At 40.9% G+C, this 22877-nt stretch overlaps 3 protein-coding genes across 4 annotated transcripts; all 3 read left to right on the forward strand.

The window, feature by feature from the left end:
* Positions 1-3701: 3701 nt before the first annotated feature.
* Positions 3702-13995, forward strand: slc4a1b (solute carrier family 4 member 1b (Diego blood group)). The gene is made up of 18 exons (XM_028430007.1): positions 3702-3756; positions 4825-4877; positions 5625-5805; positions 5882-6017; positions 6362-6431; positions 10460-10502; positions 10590-10774; positions 10939-11149; positions 11252-11455; positions 11533-11681; positions 11807-12001; positions 12088-12336; positions 12481-12570; positions 12671-12837; positions 12935-13176; positions 13255-13424; positions 13558-13731; positions 13811-13995. The coding sequence occupies exons 3-18, from the start codon at positions 5649-5651 to the stop codon at positions 13889-13891; spliced, it is 2523 nt and encodes an 840-aa protein (XP_028285808.1). The 5' UTR covers positions 3702-3756; positions 4825-4877; positions 5625-5648; the 3' UTR covers positions 13892-13995.
* A 697-nt stretch (positions 13996-14692) lies between these two features.
* Positions 14693-18124, forward strand: LOC114451437 (nucleolar transcription factor 1-like). The gene is made up of 15 exons (XM_028430035.1): positions 14693-14915; positions 14991-15169; positions 15246-15323; positions 15403-15558; positions 15633-15697; positions 15795-15858; positions 15974-16014; positions 16176-16317; positions 16429-16470; positions 16583-16635; positions 16731-16920; positions 17007-17054; positions 17143-17202; positions 17368-17433; positions 17519-18124. The coding sequence occupies exons 1-15, from the start codon at positions 14897-14899 to the stop codon at positions 17570-17572; spliced, it is 1257 nt and encodes a 418-aa protein (XP_028285836.1). The 5' UTR covers positions 14693-14896; the 3' UTR covers positions 17573-18124.
* A 173-nt stretch (positions 18125-18297) lies between these two features.
* Positions 18298-22291, forward strand: atxn7l3b (ataxin 7 like 3b). Of its 2 annotated transcripts, none has more exons than XM_028430066.1 (9): positions 18298-18431; positions 18925-18971; positions 19070-19193; positions 19305-19437; positions 19727-19898; positions 20043-20143; positions 20249-20271; positions 20378-20423; positions 21711-22291. In XM_028430066.1, the coding sequence occupies exons 3-9, from the start codon at positions 19143-19145 to the stop codon at positions 21788-21790; spliced, it is 606 nt and encodes a 201-aa protein (XP_028285867.1). In that variant the 5' UTR covers positions 18298-18431; positions 18925-18971; positions 19070-19142; the 3' UTR covers positions 21791-22291. The 2 variants fall into 2 exon arrangements, with proteins under 2 accessions (XP_028285867.1, XP_028285868.1); XM_028430067.1 differs by lacking the exon at positions 18298-18431 and adding an exon at positions 18628-18781.
* Positions 22292-22877: the final 586 nt, after the last annotated feature.

A 22877-nucleotide genomic window follows, 5' to 3' on the forward strand; every position in this document is an offset into this window, starting at 1 on the left:
CAGAATGAAACATGGTTGTTTATCAACACTGGATCATTCATGAAAAACACGATTTGTTTCTATGCTGATGTGACTTATGAGGGGGCTTTTGTGGGGGTGAACTGGACTTTGTATTGATCATATTTTAGACATGCACAGTTCAGTTTGAAGCAGTGGGTAGAAAATGAGCCTCAGGCACATCAGACTGTCAATGCAGCACATTATGCATTCAGAGACACAGTGATGTGACACATGGTGTGCTCACACACACACAACACACGTACATGATGCTGTATTATTCAAGATTCAAGATTCAAGAAGTTTATTGTCAAATGCACAGCACTTTACAGTTACACTGAGCAATGAAATTCTTACTTTGCGAGTTCCCTTCATATGACTTTATACACAACTAAATTAAGATAAAAAAAAATAAACAGTAGACTTAGGCATAAGAATAAATAAAAATACGAATAAACAATAGGAAAAAAAAAATAAAATAGAGTAAGCAAAATGTGCAGTTCTATGTACAGAATGTGCAGTTCTATGTACAGAGGTAGGACGTTTAGAATGTGCAAATATTTTAAGAGATTGAATTATGTTAATATAATATAATATAACATTATGTTAATATAATGACAATGAGTAGGTAAATACATCAGCTACAATATAAACACAATAGTTTTAGCCTACTAACAACATCGACAACTTGCCATGTTTGATCTCTGTAATGTATGATGTTTGCTGCATGTTTGTCCCTCTCTCTCTCCTTCATCCTCTCTGTCCTGTCTACCTCTTCTCCTCCTCCTCTATCTGGCTGGCTATCAGCAGGATGGTTCTTCCTTATGAGACGGGGACTGCTCAAGATTTCTTCCTCTTAAAAGTGAGAGTTTTTCTCTTAAGGGGGTTCAGGCTCTGGGTTTCTGTGAAGCGCTTTATAAATAAAATTGAATTGAATCTATGGACAGATGTGCTCCCATACTTCACAGATGATTTTAGCTGATACCTCATGGAGGGTCCTTGTTGCCTTGAATTCTACTCTAAAATAATTCATAAATGTTCAAACTCAGTATGGTTGTTGCTGTGTTTTTGTGTTCTTCACTGTACCCACAGTCTGGAAGCTTGGAGTCATCTTTTTGATCTGCTGTATTACTTTCTACACTTACATTACACTTTTTACCTTCATTTACTTCTTGTTCAGCCTGTATGTATGATGCCTCCGTTTGTGTCCTTTGGCAAATTTAATCTCTCAGTCTTGTGGGTGTCTTTCTCCTTTTGACACTTTAGAGGTTGACTTTTTAAATTCTGCTCTGTGTTTGGTAATACTGACAATGGGGTCGGAGATGTATTATAGCTGTGTCTTAAATGATGCTGCCCCCTGCTGGTTAAATGAGCATCAACTTGTGAGAGATCACTGCTGTGTGAAGGAGAGAGCAGGTGGACCAGAAGATGTTTTAAATGAAACCTACAAATATACAGAAATTTATAATCTATGTCACATATTTTAAGGACTCACTTAAATGATGAGTAAACAGCTAACCAATGTTTTCAATATTTCTCACATAATGAAAAATATTTCAGGTAGAGGGAGCAACATTTGATGCAACAAAGGAAATTTGAAGCAAAGAAACAAAACTACAGCTGCATTTGTGACTGAGAGACATGCAGCAGTTATCCCTCACCTGTCCATTAGGCGCCCTCAGTCCTGTTTCCTCAATGGTCAGCTTTAGTATATACAGTATACAGCACAGAAACAAGACTTGACTGTATACCGTTAAACAGAGTGTGGCAGTGTGCTTCAGCTGTTCACATACCAAACACTGGAGATTATTTTCATACTTTTTATATGTTTGAAAGTGGCAAATTACACTGAAATTGACTATTTAATCATAGAAATATTCATTGCATGTTACTGGATAATTATTACCCATTCATTGATTATATATTAATAATAGTTTTTTTAAGTCATAATTCTATTTTGTAAAAAATAGCATAAAACTTAAATATTATTATAAAACGCAGTGATTTATTCAGAAGCATTATTACATTTCTTTAACCTACCTGTGGCCCAGTTGCTCAGGGTGGGGTCATACGTTGAGCCAGATGTGGACGGCTGATAGCATCCCTGAACCCCTGGACAGCTGTTATCTCAGTACTGTCCGAGGGAGGAAGGGGCCGGCTAGTGCTGTTTAAAACACATCGTCACTGTTGTCAAAGGACTTCTGAACACGCTGACCTCTAATCACAGGGTCACACTGAGTTTTAAAAAAGGGGTCACTTCAGGGTCCAGGGCTGTTTAAAGAGCATCTGCTGAACCATCTCTGTATCGCTGACGCAGCTCATGACAGGTAAGAGTGAATTTGTTCATTAAACTATTAATTTCTGATATTGTAGTGTAGAAACGTACACAGTCGAGGTGATACCTGCAGACCTATCTCTCATTTCTTGTGTGATTTTCTATCAGACACCTGTAAGGTGTGTACTGTGTGTATCATGTATGGTAAAACATTGTGAAGGTTACACTGTGAAAACTCATGGAAACTGTCTGTGATACTTTGTGACCTAAAGGAAGCAGCACCGAAACGCTGTCAACGTTGTGACTTCATCTTTTGTTGACTGTTTTTAAGGATGAATGACATGCTGCTATGTGCTACAGGTAATTTCCTTTTGTGTTGTCTTACAAAGGGGAAACACAGGATTTTTGTTGCAATGGCCTCTGACCTGTTGCTCAGGACTGTAAGTCAAACCACATACACACACATACACACACACACACACACACACACACACACACACACACACACACACACACACACACACACACACACACACACACATTTAGAAGGACAGCAGTGAATTATATCCTTTAAATGTTTCCTCTGCAAAGAAGCCAAATGGCACAAAAATCCGCTTTAATATGTCCCAGATGCCGTCACAAGCCGTTGCAGGAGATGTGTTGTTATCAGTTAAAAAAAGTTTAATAAACCACCTGGTGTGTTTAATTCAGATTCATAAAGATGGGATAGTATTCATATTTCATATTTAGAGCTCTTAGACTCTATTATTAAGGCCCTTAACCTACAATATGTGGACTCCAGTGTGCAAAATGGATCCAGCATTTTTTAAACTTCAATCACACCAGTGAATGCAAACTTTACAAAAACCTTGGCTTTCCTTTTACCTTTTCAGGACAAAAATGATCAAGAGGTTTCCCTTTACATCCCCTTCAGAGGGTAAGTCACATTCATTTCCAAGCTGTATTTTAGTGTCCTAGTCTACATAATCTAAGGGTGATAATAAAAAAAAACAATCCTGTTTTTGTCTCAGGCCTCAGTTTCAAGACAGATATGAGATGCTGGCTGTCCTCAAAGGAGAGGGCGATGACTTCAAACAGAGTTTAACTCTTTACCCCAGTCAATGTGAAGGTGAGCGGGCCGGCAGTGTAATCCAAGCCCTTGTTGTCCTCTAAACACTTAAATGTGATAAGATGCTGGTTGAATAATGTGGCTGGTTTCCTCACATACCAACTCACTGTATTTACTATCAATATTATGTGTGAGTTCAGAACACATTGCTCTTCTGAATGCGTGTTTCAGACAGATCTAAGAACGTGCACGTCAATGTGTATGTGCACATGCATTAGTCCCACCCATCACCAAAGCAGTGTGCGCCCACACAAACACACGGGGAGGCAGCTTTAACAAGGTGGTGTTTATAAAGGCACGCTTTTTTTGCCATTGGGTCAGTCTCTACTGTCGGCCTGGCGAGTGCCTGCAGAAGGTAAGTGTCGCCTTTTCTGCAACAGTTATGAATGGTATCTGTGCAATAATACAAATAAATCTGTAACTTTGTAGCATGAAAAATATGGGAACAGAATACTTCTGGGAATGCACACACGTACTGTTATTGTGATGTAATCAGAGCTGCAGCAAGGATGATTTTCACAGCAGGAGTTTCTATGTAATATTCACGTTAACTATTCATATTCATTATATATTATTATTATTGTATATATATTAATGATAAATGTTGGAATATTGGGCTGGATCAGCGATCCATATTGCAAAACAATTTGGCAAATCAGTTATATCCCTATAGTTATAGTTATATAGTTATAACCCTATAAAATATAGGCTAAATATGAATGTGTCCTCTAGAAATTCACAAGATGTCAGGTGTCATTTTTGAAAGTAGAAAAAAATGTGTACAATAACATATCATGATCAATATCTGCAAACACACAAACAAATTTTGCTTTTTGCACCTACACTCACACATATGACCTGATGTACATACTGTAAAAAAATGTGCAAAATGACAAAAACATGCACACATAAATCATTAAGGAGGGGGCTGACCTTTCCTAACCAACATGACCCAAACCTTCAAACACACAAATTATATAGAAAAGACTCACATCATTGAGGACCTGCTTTATGTCCCTCATTATAGGACTGTGGAAACATTTGTCTCATGTGTTATACAGATACTCTCAAACACACACAGTAGACGGTGTCTAGTCTGTCTAATCTGAATCTTCCACCCCTTTGCACAGCTGTGTTATGGAAATAAATCATTTTGTTGTCACAGTCAACTTCACCGCTCTCTCTGATCTGAGATAAAATGGACACTCTGGAGATATCTTACAGACTTACCGTCATCTTCAAGAAATGAAAAAAAAAATCCAAAATTTACCAAATATAAAGATTTGAACAACTGAAGTTAAAAAATACTAAAATCCATCTGAACACACACTGTTTATTAGAACTTCTGATAAAACAGAATACATGTTGTACTTAAAATATTTTCTATTATTGATGATAAAAAAATCCTTTGTGTCTCCCCCAGCTGCCTGGAACACAAACACCAACTCCAACGCAAACCCTGGAGCAGAGTTTCAGGTAGGGGACACACACATACACACACACACATTCCTGATCTTCACTCCAAACACGTGACATGTATTGACAGTCCAAATACGTCCGAGGTGAGTTGCAAGCCGTGTCTACGCCGGAAACTAGTAGAGCGTCTGGTGTCAGCTGGTTGTTGAGGCAGGACAATCATGTTTATCTGACAAGTGTCACCTGGTCATCACCTTCCCACATCTGCATGATCCATGTCCAGCCAAGATTGAAGCATGAAGTATAACTCGTAAGAATGTGTGGTGTTTGCACATACTGCAGGCTTTGATCTGTAGAAAAAGGGAGGGGAGGAGGGGATTTAATATTTATAGATGTTTTTGTTTAAGCAAACTTAACCTTTTCTCTTTTGCTTTGTTGTTTTCACTGTAAAGAACTTTATGTTTTGACAATCATGATATTTTTATTACAAATATCATATTCTGCATGTATGAGGCCTGGACAATCTGAGACAGTCAGATTAATAAATGACCACTGTCTCTGGATTTTGGATCCTTTAGGCTCAAAATTAGGTAAGTGATTTACTCACAGGTTAGACACAGTGACGTCCGGCAGTGACCAGTGAAACCACACATATACACCTCATGCCTGAGCTGCACATGTGGGAGGTGAAGTTTAAATCACCCACTTGATCCGTCCAACACTTCACTCATTGTCTTGGAGACACAAGCATGTTTGTGCCTGTGTCTCTCAGCCATTCAGTACTCCTGTGTGTCCCTGTGCCCTCAGAGGTACGTGGCGCTGAAGGAGCTAATGAACAACCAGCAGCAGCAGGCCTACTGGCAGGAGACGGGCCGATGGACGGGCCACGAGGAAAGCTTCGACCCCCATGCTGGGGTGTGGGCTTCCTTGCACATCTCCTACCTCACCTTCAAGAGCCTCATTCGGCTCCGTCGCACCATGAACACAGGTCAGTGAGAAAGAAAAACATATTTTTCCTCCTCTGCAGCTGACCCATGATCACTTTCATGTTTTCCTTGGTTAAGGTGTGACAATATTTGACTGTGAAGAGCAAACCCTGGCCACCATCGCAGAGAAGATGGTCAGTGAGATGGTTAACAAGAAGGAGATCAGATCAGAAGACCGGGAAGGAGTGCTGAAATCTCTGCTCCAGAACCGCAGGTACCCAACAGTGACTCAAACTGAAATGACCTACATTTAGGCTATCATCCAGAGCTCCAGAGTTCAGAGAAAGTCGTACACATCAGACTTGTAATTATGTATCACAATCTCTGACCACTAAACCGCTCTGTTGCCTGTCTGCTGAAGTCTTTATTAAGGGTGCACCACAGTAACTTGTGAACCTGAGCCTCCTCTGTGGACATGTGTGTGTCTGCATGTGTAAATGATACAGATCCTGTTCAGCAGACTCTCAAAAACAGTGTTACAAAAAAACACCCAGTGACACGTGTGTGTGTGTGTGTGTGTGTGTGTGTGTGTGTGTGTGTGTGTGTTTCTGGTTTCAGCCAATCATGTGATCCGGAGAGCCAAGCTCTGACTGATGGGGACCTGCAGAAGTTTTCAGTCAAAGACAGAGTAAGGCCTTCCACTGATGTAATCACTTATTTAAATGCTGACAAGATGACAGTGGTGAGACAACAGCAGAAAACATGAAAGTGACTTCAGTGGAGTTGATTTCTTTGCAGTTTTTTTGCCCCAAATTTTTCTTTTTTTCTTTTCTTTTTCAAAAATTTTTTTGCACATTTTCATTAGTTTAGAGGATCAGCTTTTTAAAGACATGAGGACTTGTATGTTTGCAGTTATCTATTTACAAAACATGTATAAGTAAGTGCTAGAGCTGGAAAAGGTAATTTTCTCTGGAGAGGAGCAAGGCAAGGCAAGGCAAGCTTTATTTATATAGCACCATTCATACACAAGGCAATTCAGAGTGCTTTACATAAGATGAAATCACAGAATAAAAACATTTTAAAACATTAAATTAAGAAGGAAATTAAAATCATAAAAAGAATAAAATCATAAAAAACATCAAATAAAATCAGGATGATTAAATGAGAAGAGTGCAGTCAAGTAATTAGGAGAATGCTGCAGTAAACAAATGTGTTTTCAGGCCTGACTTAAATGAAGTGACTGTCTGAGCAGACCTCAGGTGTTCAGGAAGACTGTTCCACAGGTGAGGGGCAGAATAACTGAATCCTGCTTCACTCTGTTTGGTTCTGACCCTGGGTACACACAGTAGGCCTGTCCCTGATGATCTCAAGCGTCTGGATGGTTCATAGGGAACCAATAAGTCCAGGATGTATTTTGGTCCAAGACCATTCAGTGCTTTGTAGACCAGGAGTAAAGTTTTGAAATGGATCCTTTGACTCACAGGAAGCCAGTGCAGTGATTTGAGGACCGGTGTGATGTGGTCCATTTTCCTAGTGTTACTCAGAACTCTAGCAGCAGCATTTTGGACCAGCTGCAGCTGCCTGACGGATTTTTTGCTAAGACCTGTGAGGACGCCGTTACAATAATCTAGCCTACTGAAAATAAATGCATGAATACGTTTTTCTGTGTCTTCTTTGGACAGAAAGCCCTTGATCCTAGCTATGTTTTTCAGGTGGTAATAGGCAGACGTAGTAATGGCTTTTACATGGGTGTTAAAATTCAGGTCTGAGTCGAGTATTACACCGAGATTTCTGGCTTGGTTTGTGACCTTCAGTGACATGGAGTCAAGGTAAGCACTGATCTTAGCTCTTTCATTTTTGGGGCCAAAAACAATCATCTCTGTTTTGTCAGCATTGAGCTGGAGAAAGTTCTGGCTCATCCACTCATTGATTTGTTGAGTACACTTACTTAGTGAGTGTAAGGGACTGTAGTCATGTGATGACACTGATATATAAAGCTGTGTGTCGTCTGCATAGGTGTGGTAGGAGATGTTGTGCTGTTCTATGATCTGAGCTAGGGGCAGCATGTAGATGTTGAACAGAAGTGGTCCAAGAATGGACCCTTGAGGAACCCCGCATGTGATTTTAGTTCGGTCAGACTCATAGTTACCAATTGACACAAAGTAGTCCCTATCATGTAAGTAAGATTTGAACCAGTTTAACACAGTGCCAGTAAATCCCACCCACTGCTCCAGCCTGTCGAGCAGTATGTTGGGATCAACTGTATCGAATGCAGCACTAAGGTCCAGCAGTACTAAGACAGAGACTTTGGATGCATCATTATTCTGATGTATGTCATTTAAGACCTTAATAAGTGCAGTCTCAGTGCTGTGGTGTGCTCGAAATCCAGACTGAAATTCATTAAAAAGATTGTTTTGCACCAAAAATGCATGAATTTGTTGAAAAACAGCCTTTTCAATGACCTTTCCCAGAAAAGGAAGGTTAAATATTGGCCTGTAGTTATTTATTGCTGAAGCATCCAGATTTGATTTTTTGAGCAGAGGTTTGATTACTGCAGTTTTCAGGGTCTGGGGAAACTGCCCTGACTGAAGAGAATTGTTAACTATCTGCAACACATCTGACGATCGTTTTTAAGAAAATGTGTAGGCAGATTGTCAAGTGAGCATGTTGTGGGTTTTAATTGTTTAACAGTTTCTGTCAGTGCTGTATTATGTGTACTGTGTATAAATGTGCCAGCTTAACTGGTGGATGAGAAGGCACAAGTGACATTATGGTTTTGCCAGAGCTAGAGCTACAGACTGTTTGTCTTATTTTTAACACTTTATCTGTGAAAAAAGATGCAAAGTCATTGCATGACTTTTTAGACAGCAGTTCAGGTGGGACTGATACTCCTGGGTTTGTCAGTCTGTCTATAACAGAGAACAATGTGCGAGCATTGTTGCTGTTCCTATCGATGATCTCTGAAAAATAGGATTGTCTTGCATTTTTCAGTTCCTGGTTGTAGTTATGTAGGCTCTCTTTGTAAATGTTATAATGAACCTGGAGTTTAGTTCTTCTCCATCTGCGTTCTGCCTGTCTGCAGACTCTTTTTTGAGCTTTAACCAGTGTGGCATTTCTCCAAGGTGACTTTTTCCTTCCTGACAGAACTTTGGTTCTGATTGGGGCAATTGAATCAAGAACAGTCATAACCTTGGAACTGAAACTGCTTACAAGGTCATCAACAGGAGCTGTGGGCAGGGTTGGTGATGGTACAAAAGCCTGTGTGAACAGTGCACAGGTGTTATCATTAATGTGACGCTTTCTAAACACCTTTCCTTTTACGTTGTTGGGATTAGCAGGGTTGGTCGTTTTAAACGCAACACAGTAATGATCAGAAAGAGCAACATCAGTCACCACAACCTCAGAGATGTTCAGACCTTTGGAAATAACTAGATCCAGTATATGTCCCTTGTTATGTGTTGAGTCTGTTACATGCTGTGAAAGCCCAAAGCTATCTAGGATGTTAAAGAGTTCTTTGGCACTTCCATCATTAGGATTATCAACATGAATGTTAAAGTCACCCACTAAGACAACACAATCAAAGTCAATGCACATAATAGACAATAGTTTAGCAAACTCATCAAAGAACTTTGCATTGTATTTCGGGGTTTTGTAAATAACTGCAAAGGTTGCTTGACAGGAGGATTTTAGCTGAAGAGCAACATATTCAAAAGAGTCAAACTTTTCATAGGATACCTTTTTGCACTGGAGGCAGTCATTAAACAAGATGGCGACTCCTCCTCCTTTCTTGTGCAATCTTGCTTCACTCATGAAACCAAAGTTAGGAGGAGTAGACTCAATAAGAACTGCTGCACTATTGTCCTGCCCCAACCAAGTTTCAGTTAAAAACATAAAATCCAGATGGTGCTTTTGAATAAAATCATTAATTAAGAACGATTTGCCTGCCAAAGACCTAACATTTAAGAGAGCTAAATTTAATGTATTAAAATCCGTGTCCTGTCTATGTTCAGGGACAGACTGTGGTTGACATTGAATAGATTTTAAATTTGATAGTACATTTCTTGGATGATGGAGCTTTCTTTTCCTTTTACTTATCAAAACATGAATTGATGAAGCTATGCTGTGGGAGAGTACTCTCTCCCTGGGCCTCAGGTTGGTAGTGGGATTATTATGGGTACAAGTCCTCACACAGCAGAAGCCCTGGGTGTCCTAGTCCCTGATTGCAATCTTGGTGCTGTTAAAGGCCTTAGAGGCCAGTGCTCTGGGTGGTGGCCGGGGAGGCTTAGATGGTGTGCTTAGGGGAGTGGAAGAGGGAGGGGTGGGTTGGGTTGACCTCAGCTGCATAATCTGGGGGGAGGACGGAGGGGAGATACTGCATCTTGGGGGCCTTGAGGGAGGTGTCTGGGGGGATGCTGGTGGATGTTTCAGTGTTGAGGATAGGACTCTTGATCTGGCTAGATTGGGGGTGAAGGGGACCATTTTGATCCCAGACTTCACCAAAACTACTAACTAAAACACCAAGAGGTGAAGCAGGGGGGGAGATGGATATTGAGGAGTTGGAAGAGGATGCAGCTGAGGGGGTGCAGGGCTGTAGTGGAGGAGGTGAGGTGGGGAGATCCGAGCGCCAAAATAACTCACAAATGTGATGAGGCATTTGAATGAATTAACCACTACAAAGCTGTTAATGGTGTATTTTCTCATTCTGTTTTAATTCAGAAAAATGAGTCTGACCGTGTTGAGGCGTCTATGGTGCTAGTAGGTGAGCCTCTTTTTTCTTTGTGCAGATGTGTTACTGTATGTGTGGGCGTCTCCATGAGTACAATATCAATGGTTCTCTTTAAACCAGGAGCCTTGGACTTCCTGGAGAAGCCCACAGTTGCTTTTGTGCGACTGAAGGAAGCAGTGGCGCTGGACTCTGCCTTGGAGGCCCCGATGCCCGTACGCTTTGTGTTTGTTCTGGTGGGACCGAGCAATACTGACATGGACTACCATGAGACTGGGCGTGCTATGGCAGCGCTAATGGCAGATAAAGTGAGTTAGATGGACACTTTGGATTTGTCAGATGATTGAACTTTCCTGCAGGATAATGCTTTGTTTGTTTGGGTATTTTCATTTGAGTCCAAGTTCTAAATGCAAACCTATAAAAGTATTGCTTACAGTCTTCAAATCCTCTCCACTCTCTCTCTCTGTCCCAGGTGTTCAATCAGGCTGCACTACAGGCAAAGAATGCCCGAGATCTGACGGATGCTATGTCTGACTTCATGGACTGCAGCATCGTCATACCACCCACTGAGATCCAGGATGAAGCAATGCTCAGCTCCATCATCAGCTTTCAGAAGAAGTTACTGCAGGAGAGACTGCAGCCTTCTGATGCTTCGCTCCGCCGGGACTCCAGAGCCCGCAAAGGTAAGTCAGTCTGCACCCAGATTCATCTACAGTAAAAACTCTTTTTTTTTAATTCAAAATTTAGTTGTAGATTCAACTTAGATGTCAATTTTCTCCATCTAGTTTCCATCTCCACTGGACCTCCACCTGAGGATCCTCTTTCTCGTACTGGTCGACCATTTGGCGGGATGCTTAGGGACATAAGGAGACGCTACCAGTACTACAAAAGTGACATCACTGATGCTCTCAACGCTCAGGTCCTTGCTGCCATCATCTTCATCTACTTTGCTGCGCTGTCTCCTGCGATTACCTTCGGAGGACTGCTGGGTGTGTATGGTCCCATTTTACAGATCTGATGCTTCTTAATGAAACATCCTATAACATTTTACTGCCTGCCTCTCCAGCTGATAAGGTGGACAACATGATGGGTGTTTCCGAGCTCCTGATTTCCACCAGCATCCAGGGAATCATCTTCTGCTTCGTTGCTGCTCAGCCCATCCTGGTGATCGGTTTCTCTGGACCTCTTTTAGTGTTTGAGGAGGCCTTTTTTGCTGTGAGTTACATTATGATACAAAATCTATTGGTTGTTATACACAGCATTTCATATAATGCTTAATATTGCTGTTTGATGGTGGTCAGGGTCACAGTTCAACTCATTCCCACTTTCCATTCACTCAGTTCTGCAAGTCCCAGGACATTGAGTACATTGTTGGCAGAGTGTGGGTCGGAGTGTGGCTCATCATCATTGTGGTGATCATTGTGGCCTGTGAGGGCAGCTTCTTGGTGCGCTTCATCTCCCGCTTCACCCAAGAGATCTTCTCCATCCTCATCTCCCTCATCTTCATCTATGAAACCTTTGCCAAGCTGGGGAGGGTAAACCATCCTCATCTTCTATCTGTCCCTGTGTGCTGTTTATCATGGCCAGAATAATATCTATCTTCATCTGTGTTTCATTTTAGATCTTCAGAGCACATCCACTGATTCTAAACTATGATCACGTGAATGCAACTTTAGAAAATCCCTGGCACCCAAAAGTGGAAGAGACCATCATCTATGACAACTCTACCGGCAACACAACTATTATCATCAACACTATCAAGGCGCCTTACCCCAACACTGCCCTGCTGTCCATGTGTCTCATGTTTGGCTGTTTCTTCATTGCTTTTTTTCTGCGCCAGTTCAAGAACGGGACATTTCTCCCCGGAAAGGTGAGCTGGCTGTAAAGTCCACATGTCATTCAGAGGGCACACACACGCCGTCATGGAGACAAAGCATGCTACACCACCTAGCTGTAATTACACTGATTCTTTGAGTTTAATAGACTTTTTTGGTTAATGATCTGTGCCTACCAGGTCAGACGTTTGATTGGTGACTTTGGTGTGCCTATTGCCATATTCCTCATGATTGTTGTGGACTACAACATTGAGGACACCTACACTCAGGTTGGTGATGATGATTCTAAGCTACAATGTCCAGTTTACAGTTGAAGATCTTTTCTTTGCTTGTATGAACAGCGCCCTCATCAACTTGATTTCTCCACAGAAATTGGCCGTTCCCAAAGGTCTTATGGTCTCCAACCCAGCCAAGAGAGGCTGGCTCATCAATCCTTTTGGAGAACACAAGCCTTTGCCTGTGTGGGTTATGTTTGCATGCTGTGTCCCAGCCTTACTTGTCTTCATCCTCATCTTCCTGGAGTCACAGATCACAACGTGAGTCACTGTGTCTAAAGCAAGGTCACTCACTGAATAATCACCCCTTACACTTCCTGGTGTAAACAAATATTTCATATCTCATATCTCTGAACAGCCTGATTGTGAGCAAACCTGAGAGGAAGATGGTCAAAGGATCTGGGTTCCACTATGATTTGCTGGTTTTGGTTGGTATGGGAGGGCTCGGTGCAATCTTTGGTGTGCCATGGCTCAGTGCTGCCACAGTGCGGTCTGTCACTCACGCCAATGCCCTCACCGTCATGAGCAAAGGATCCAAACCTGTGATAGAGAGAGTGATAGAGCAGAGGATCAGCGGCATTGTGGTGGCATTGCTTGTTGGTAGGTAGTATAAGCATGAGTAATTTGCATGTAAAGCTGATCAAATGATCCATCATCTGAATCTCTGTCTGCCGTTAGGTCTGTCAATTCTGATTGAGCCAATTCTAAAGATGATCCCAATGTCAGCTTTGTTTGGGATCTTCCTCTACATGGGAGTCACGTCCCTTAATGGCATCCAGCTGTGGGATCGTATTCTGCTTCTTCTCATCCCCAAGAAATACCACCCTAATGAGCCTTATGCCACCAGGGTAAGACTGAGGTTAAAGTGGTACCAGCATTTACAGAAATAGTACAATAGAGGGCCTCAGGGTCTCACTAGAGTCACCACAGCGTTCATGTGTCATGTGACTGTCTGACTTTGTCTGTCTACCTTGAACACAGGTCAGCACAGGACGAATGCACTTGTTCACGGCCATCCAGATAGTGTGTCTTGCAGTTTTGTGGATTGTTAAATCCAGTCCAGTATCCCTCGCACTTCCCTTCATTCTCATCCTCACCATACCTCTACGCATGCTCATGACCGGACGTCTCTTCACCAAACTGGAAATGAAATGTGTAAGCAGCTTGACTTTTCGGTGTTGTAGAAATACAGATATAATGTGTCTGATGTATGCGTGTCATTGTTTTGTTTTAGTTGGATTCTGACGACGCCAAAGTGACCTTCGAGGAGGAGCCTGGGCAGGATGTATACTGTGAATCTCAGATGCCATTGTAGACGTCTTCCACAACAGCTGCCAGCCGTTTTTTATTTTAACAAAGATATATTTATTTTATATGTGGCTTAGATTAATGTCAACAAACATGTGCATGTACAATGCATATATATATATATATATATATATATATATATATATATATATATATATATGTCAGTACGGATAACTCAGGTAAATCCTTTGAAGCTGAAAGTGTGTGTTTATTTCAAACTATCACACACTGAATGTAATGTTGTGAAGTGATTCACTTCAGTGGATAAACTAATATATAAATTCTAAGGCAGTGATGGTAGCAAAAAAAAGGTATTTTAGAAAGAATGATTAACTTTGGCGAGCAAAAGAACCGCATAGAGACAAAGTGTTGTGTGATAAAAAAGGAAAAAAGTCATGTTGTTGTCTCATTGTCATCTTGCCACATATAATAAAAATATCTTATTGAAGAAAATTGGATCAGAGAGTTCAATATATCTATCTGTATAAGCTTGAAAATAAGTGTTCATATAGTATTCCAAACACAAAAAAATCATAATATAAGAAATTATTATATAAGTGTTAAATGGCTGCAATGGATAGTAGATGTAAGGATGGGATTGGTTTTATTATTTTTATCTCATTTTATTAAATAACAGTTTATAAAGGTTTAGAGCTAAGTTTTTAAACACTAATTTAATGCTCTGTCTGATTTGATTGGCTACTTTTAATTGCATTGGCTGATGCAAAAAAAATCCATGACCACAATATACCAGTTGGTGGCAGTAATCCTCCGCTGCGTTGTTTGCCACCCGCAAATAAGCGAAGAAGAAGAAGAAGTAGAAGCCGAAGAAGAAGAAGAAGAAGAAGAAGACCTGAACACACCGGACATGCGCTTTTTACGCGGGCTGTGTGGATTTATATTGTTTTAAGTGTCGCTAGGGACGTACATCTCACAGGTTTGCTAGCAGGCTACCTACTACTTCTAACTTAGAGATAAAGCCCTCTGAAGGAGGACACTGAGTGAAGTCAGAATGACATCTAAAGGATCTGGTGGGTTTGGATAAATCAATCTCTCACATTAAATGTATAGGCTGCCAGCTAACATTGTAATCTGTGCTGTTACAGTAACATGGACCAAGGAAAACCTCCAGATGCTTCTTGCTAAACTGAAAGCCAGCATCCCAGAAGCAGAGAGGTGTTTTGTTTATAGCAAAGCACAGAAAAGCGTAGACTGGAATAAAGTAGCTTTTCCACCCTTTTCTCCTGCTGAATGTGAAGAAAAGTGGAAACAGATTTTGCAGAAGGTCTGTAACACTCCCTCATCCATGGTATGAATGTGTAGAGGCAGACGTTGTAATGTCCTTGTTTGTTGTTCCTCAGATGCGTAAGATTCGCAGCCTCACAGAGCTCATCACTGAAGCTGAAGATGTCATTTCAAATCCAAACCAGAACAAAAAGGTAAGCACAGAATCTTTGCATCTACATTTGAAATGCAAAACACCTCCATGAAAGAGTTTTTCAATTCCCCCTCCTGTAGATTCATCCAGAGTTGCCTAAGAAACCCAGCCCTCCAAATGCCCTCTATTTTGAAGAGAACTTCACCAGGATCCAGGAGCAGCACCCAGAGATGAGCGCCCCATTGCTGTTTACGTTCACAACCAAGATGTACAAGGGTCTCTCAGAGGAGGAAAAGGTACAGACTACTGCAACCAATCTGCCAACTCTGCCAAACAAAAGCCTCATACTTTGTTTGTTTTTTTTCTCCAGGCTCCATATGTGGAAAAATTTAATCTTGCAAATAAAGAATACAAAAAAAAGATGTTGGCGTTTCGGTAATAGATGAATGCACATTTTAAACAATGAAACACATTTTTGGCTTAAAGGACTGCCTATATAACTTAAATGTGAAACAAACATTTGGTCTTTCAGGCTAAGATATGACAAACTTTCCAGTCGTGACCTGAAAAATTACCAGAACAGTGACACCTCAGATGTAAGATTGATAACCCCTTTTTACACTGTGGGATATTCTTCCATTCCTTCAACATTTAATATATCATTGTTATTAAATAACACTGCTAATTAATGTGTGACCTGCTTTGCTTAAGGAGGGTGAAGATGCAGATTTTCTACCACACAAGCCACCTCGGTATGCACACACACACACACAAACCAACCACATGACTTTGTACACAAATGAGCAGCTCACACCACATACTGTTTTTGTCACTTTTATTATTACTGTTACAGTAACTATTTCCCAAGTCCTTCAAACTGAGCATGTATTGTTTTGTGTGTTTCCATCCACAGAAACAGCTATAACCTATTCTGCAAAGAGCAAAAGGGGATCATGAAGGGTTCATCAAAACGTAGCTGCATGGCTCAGTGGGCTCAACTCTGGGGAAAATTGGATCCATCAGTGAAGAGGGAGTACAATACACGTTGCAGCGCGGTATGAACACACAAACTTTGGTCAGAATGGAAGAGATAACGTCACAAGATGGAGAAATCATGTTACATTAAAAATCTCACTAATTTGAATTCAGTACCTATGATTTTTCAGATGAGGCTAGAGTATGCAAAAAAGATGAAGAGTTATGCAAAGGTAAGTGAGGAGATGAGTTGAAATGTTGCACCAATGCAGTCTGTTTACAGTTTATACCAAGTAGAGCGATGTTCTTCTCTTTTAACAATGCTGTTTTGTCTTTATTTTGCAGATCAGAAAGAGGACCTCTGCATTCATACCTGGTGAGCCCAAAATGCCACCTCAGTGAGTCAATGCCATTAATTTAGACTTGCAAATCTTCAAAACGAATGCATTGTTCAATTTAAGACTTAACACTTGGAATTTCTTTTCTCGCTCAGGTCTAGTAATATGATATTCTACCATAATCAAATGGCACTTCTGAAGGATCAAATCCCTGACAGAAGGCAGCGTTTAGCTAAAGCCAGCAGGATGTTTAAGAAGCTCTCCACAAAGGAGAAAGAACACTACAAAGAAATAATGCATGACAGCATGAAAAAGTACTGGAGAGACCTACAGAAGTGGTTTGATGTAAGAAATCTTCATTTCTAATGTTGAACCAGGTTTTTTTGAACTTTTCGACAGGCATGAATATTTTAAATTTTTCCATTTTGTAGATGCTGAGTACAGCTCAGCAGCAGGAATATCTGAAGCAACACCCCAATGTGAGTACCTCAAAACTCTTCCAAAAAACATCCTCGTTGTTTCTCCAGTGTTTTCCCCCTTAAATTTATAATATACATTTCTTTGCAGAAATGTCCACACCTGACACAGAAACTCTTTGACGCAGAGGACCTGCATCACCTACCATCAGTAAGTCTGAATATTCTCAATCGCATACTGATATAGCTGCACCTTAAATCCCTTGTGTGGTTTATTTATGATTGATATTTTTACTTGCAGTTCCATGTGTCGCATAATTGCTGTTTATGCATGTATTTAAATATAACTCATGGATGCATTTATTGTGTCACACAGGACTCTGAAGACGAGGACATTGAGGACAGCAGCAGTGATGAAGAGGACAATATGGAATGGAATGAGGTTAGAAAACTACTTACACTTAAACAATTCTTTGTGTAAAATTTTGATATTGTGCATCCAGTTAATATGAACTGTTTTTCCACAGGATGGCAATGAGGAGGAGGAAGAGGAGGAAAACATTACATTTGTGATTGATTAGATGGTGTTGAGATGGACGCAGACATGTCAACATCAGAGTTGAATTCTGGGATTCGAAGGCAGACTCATCATTGTGTAGTTTTGTACTAGTCACCACATGAAAGACTGGCTTACAGTTACACCCCAGGACGCTCCAGAACCCAGGGTTTCTACTGCTATGAGCTTGGACATGGGGCATGTGACATCATGGGCCCTGCGACATCATTGGCCCTTCCTGGATCTGTTAAAAGTCTTCATCCTGTCATTCAAATTAATATACATAGAGAGATGGGGGCATTCAAAGGTGATCCGGCCTTTCAAGATATGTGCAACTTGTCTCCAAAGTTATTTACTACACAGGAAACCCAGGTTGTCAATGTAGAAATCACAGCCTTCATTTTGCTTTCTGTTATGACTGTATATGGATTTAGGAAAAAACATGCCAACTAAAGTTTTTGTTTTTTTAACTATTATACTGTATTTGAAGTTTAAAATTAAGTAATTGATTTTCTAGCTTTTTTTCTTTTCCTTTTTTTTATTACACATGTTTTTTTTCCCATCCTTACTTTTATTTTCAAATTCCAAAAGAAGTGCTGCTTCCAATAAACTCTTCATTCATCCTGACTCACTTCAAATAAATTATATCAGGCACCTAAAAAAAGAGAAGAAAATCCACAAAAGGAATAAATATAAATCCAGTTTATCCCAAGTGTGTGTGTGGGGAGGAAACACATGGTCACATGCTGCCCTGGGTGATTAAGACAGTCGGAGTTGAACACTGCCCGTGCAGCGGAGGAAGCGCCTGCTGGAGACTCGTCGTGTGGTGATCGATTACTACTGTCTGATCTCTCTGATGTAAAGATGGATGCCAGCCGAAATAGGTAAATAAACACAAATTAGTGATTGGCGGGGGCTGAGCTTATTTTAGTCTTCGTATGCGGTATGTTATGTCGGGATACAGGCGTTGTTTTTCCTCTCTTGTGGGGTTTGTACGCAGAGTTGAGAGGCGGACAGCCGCAGTGCAGCGGCAGCAGTGCAGGGTTCGAGGACTGAGCCTCGGTGCAGTGTTTCTTCTAATTTACCACTCTGATACGGTTTTAGACGTTTACTTCGTGTGTGGGGCTGCTGGTCAAGTTTGTTAGCCGGGTACAGTCTGTCCTGTAGTCCTCCTGTTATCCCCAGCGTCTCCAGCAGCCTGTTCATAGCCACCCTCTTTGTTTTCTTCATCCAGGTTTGTGCTAAGCTACTTTGATGATGGTTAATGCTCGCAGCAGCAGCAGCAGCAGTGTTATGTTGAGCTAACGTCACGCCTCTGTGTTTTTTTGAGATGCTACAGCACCAACGCGAAGTTCTTTGTGTTTTGTGTTATGGCAGGGTGTAAACGTGGGAAGCTACTCCCCGGCAGTGTTCAACGTGCAGTTGTAAGTACCACAGGCACGGCGTCAAGTGTTGACCACAGACTGGGTTACATTCATTGTTTTAACGGCACCGCGTTGCTCTGTTCCCCCTGCTGCTGCAGCCCTGTTTTGGCCGATGCTTGCTGCGCTACAGCATGACCACAGCAGCGTCTGCTCATCTGGTAGTTCTGGCAAATGAAAATGGAGGAGGTTTCAATGTCCAGCCTGGACAACAGCAAGCTGGAGGTACAGGAGAGAGACCTCAGTCATGATCATACTCATTACATCTGCATTGCTGTTCAGAACACACACATGTAAAACTACCCCCCGCCTTCTCTCCCCTCTCTTCCCTTCCAGGCCCTAGCTCAGGACATCCTGTCTGACCTGGTCGAGGATGCATGCCTGGGTCTTTGCTTCGAGGTCCACCGGGCCGTTAAGCAGGGCTATTTTTTCCTGGATGACACGGACCAAGAAAGCATGAGGGACTTTGGTGAGCAGTAATCGATTTGTGTGTTTTTTCTAGCCTTCTCTTTTGTCCCACTTCCCTCTTTTTTTAACTCTTTCTGGGCTCCAGGACTGGTCTCCACGTGACCTGAATTCTGCTCAGTGTTTCTGCCTGTTTAAAGGAAGTTATTCTTTTCACTGTGGATTTCTTTCTTTGTTATGGTCATTGCTTCTGTATAAAAAATAACAGACGAGGAATGTGTCTATAAATCTGTTTTAATTTCATGACACTAAATAAAAAAAACAACTGTTGTAACTTGATCTTGAACCTCCAGAAATTGTGGACCAGCCAGGACTGGATGTGTTTGGCCAGGTCTACAACCAGTGGAAAAACAAAGAGTGTGTATGTCCCAACTGCAGCCGGAGTATTGCTGCCTCACGCTTCGCCCCACACCTGGAGAAATGTCTGGGAATGGGACGTAACAGCAGCCGAATAGCCAACCGCAGGTACCAAAAACAAAGACTCAAGGGTTTTAATCTCTGCTGTGACATGTGGGAACCTAAAAGAAATAATTTTGTTTCATAAACTAACTGTTGAGTAGTGATGACTTGTCATCTGTGTGTCATGTCATGCCTTTTCTTCTTTTACAGAATAGTCACTGGTAACAACACCAACAACAAGTCAGAGAGTGACCAAGAGGACAATGACGACGTCAATGATAATGACTGGTCATACGGCGCGGAAAAGAAAGGTGATGTCCTGGCATTATTGAACAGTATGATTTTTATATCATACTGATTGTGTGTGTGTTTATAGTTCCTGTGTGTGCTTATACACTTTGTCTTTTCTCTTATAGCCAAGAAGAGGAAATCAGATAAGGTACTTTATTTTTCATCATTTCTGTCTTATTCCTTCTTTTTTTGAAAAACAGAAAAAACATTAGTCTGGATATGTCAACAAAATGTATTTTCTCTTTCTACTTCAGAATCCAAACTCACCAAGAAGATCCAAATCATTTAAGCATAAGAGCAGTAAGTGAATACAAACTTTTCTGCTTGTTTTCTTTGTGTTTTTGTGTAATCACTTTGAGTCATGAAAGACAATTCAGGTGCCTGTTAGTCAGTGTCACTTTGTATTGAATAACCCCATATTTTTATTTAGAAACTCTGTTTAAGAGGTTACATGATCTGCAGGTTAAAACTATTTTAAGCTTGTGTTCTGACCTTTTGCATGTTACTTGTCCACTTCATAAGGACATAAGGCAGCTACGCATGTCGAGGTCCCAGAGGAAGACATACATGCATTTGTTCAAATTGTCAGACAATAGGACTGGACAGATTTTTTTAATTTGAGGCCAAACAACATATTGAATTAAAGCTGCAAGCAGCATTGCGGGCCCTCACACACCTTGCCATGGGGCCATCGCAGTCTCCTCTCCTATGCTCTCCTCTGATTTCCAGAGACAGATAACAAAAGCATGTTTACAAGAGAAATTTCCTGCTGCCAGTAGGTGGCGCTATGACCGTATCATCATATTAGCATATGTATCTGTTCAGACTCGGGTCCATAGCAGTGCTGTAAGATTTTGTCCACATTGCATGCACTATGTGCGTAGTACTGCAAAAAATACAGTGTTTCTTTATAATGGCGAATGGTCAACTTTGAGGCCACGCCCCGGCCACACCGTGATACTTCTGAGAGTTTTGGAATGCGTCTATTCCCTATGGTGTCCTGAGTGAACACAGTGAATTTCAGCTCGATTGGATGACGTATGTGAGGCGTGAAAAGTTTTGTAGGAGGGTCACAAATCGCCAAAAATAACCACAAAATTCAAGATGGCGGACTTCCTGTTGGGTTTGGAGGGGGGGTCCAAGAGACTTTTTTGTGCATCTTGGTGTAACACACAGGTGTACTGAGTTTCATAATCCTACACAAAACAGGCCACAGGGGCAGGCAGAAAAACCTGTGATTACATAACATTATGTGTAGCCAGTAGGTGGCGCTCTGTCAAAGCTTCAATATTGTTGTATAGATGTGTTTAGGGTCAGACTCTGATCATATATGTGACATTTGGTACAAATCGGACAGTAAAAAAAAAAAAGACAAGTCACATTTAACTTTGTGAGGTTCCTGTCCTGACATCCACTGAAAAGATTTAAAGATGTAGGACAGAAAAATGACAGCAAAGAAGAACCCTGTTAATGGTAGAATATAATTATTAGTATAATATAGCATACTAATTGTGTGAAGAAAGAGGTTGATAAACTACACTGTGGGACACGTGCCTAAACAACATGCTCTCTTCTTGGTTCCTCCAGGCATGATGGGGCCTAGACGTCGTATAGACAACCAGGAAAGCCCGCGCATGCTGATGAAAGACGAGGCATTCTCTCAATAACACACTCGGCCACAAACAGACATTCTCTTTATCATCATGTGGAAAAGTCAAACACACACACACACGGGAAGACCAATAACTCTTCGCCTTTGTTTCTTTATGTTGTGAAATCAATGGACATTGATGTGATAGGTGACATTCGTGGTGCTCTGCAGAACTTATGGTTTGTCGTTTTATTTTCAGTCACTCTCATAGTTCTGCAGCTGAATTATAACACAAGCAACTCAATCACTTGTGGAAGCTTGTTTTTAAACATGTTCAGTAAATGAACTCCCTAATCATTGCTGCAGAAAGCAGGTTACATTTTTTTTTTGGTGGATAGGTCGGCTTGTTTTCTAGCATTCAAATATGTCTCAATTTCATGTGTTTACATTGTAAGGATTACATACTGTATGTCCTTGGTGTGATGTGATAGTGTAAATATTCTAATAGTCCAATTGCTGCTATCATGGCTCAGTTTATTTCATCTGTCTAGCATAATAAATGATTTGTTACCTGTAATACAGTCTTGTGTTAATTTGAATTAATAAGAAGGGCTGAATATATTATTGATGCTCAAAACGGTCTAATATTCACAAATTAAGATCTGACCCTGACCAATAGGGGACGCTGTTGATTATGCTCCTGCACCTGCTGATTGCCATCTAAAGGCACACACAATGCTTCAAACCTATAAAATAGTTTTTGTTAAATAGAAACAAGTTATGCTGCCTTTGGGTACGTGATGTAAAATGTGGCATAGGAGCTCTGAGATCTTAATCAGCTAATTCTATGCAGGTTTTTATGGTTATGTCTCTATTTAAAAGACATGATGACCTTATACTCTTACTTAAAGAATCGCTAATCACTAAAGAATCACTAATGCATTTAACCCTTGATACTCACGGAATGTTTGCGGGTCTGGTGGACCCGCACCATTATTGTGGGCCCTGCTTAAACAGGTTAAACGAGTAAATCAGGGGGTGGCAGTTAGATGTAGAAACAAAATGACACAATGGAAAGTTACGAATATCTTATTCATAGTCATATCTTTGTAACCAAATGGAAAACATGGACTTTAATCAAATAAGTGACAAAAAACTAAACT

The sequence above is a fragment of the Parambassis ranga genome, chromosome 19, assembly GCF_900634625.1.
Source record: "Parambassis ranga chromosome 19, fParRan2.1, whole genome shotgun sequence".
Taxonomy (NCBI): domain Eukaryota; kingdom Metazoa; phylum Chordata; class Actinopteri; family Ambassidae; genus Parambassis; species Parambassis ranga.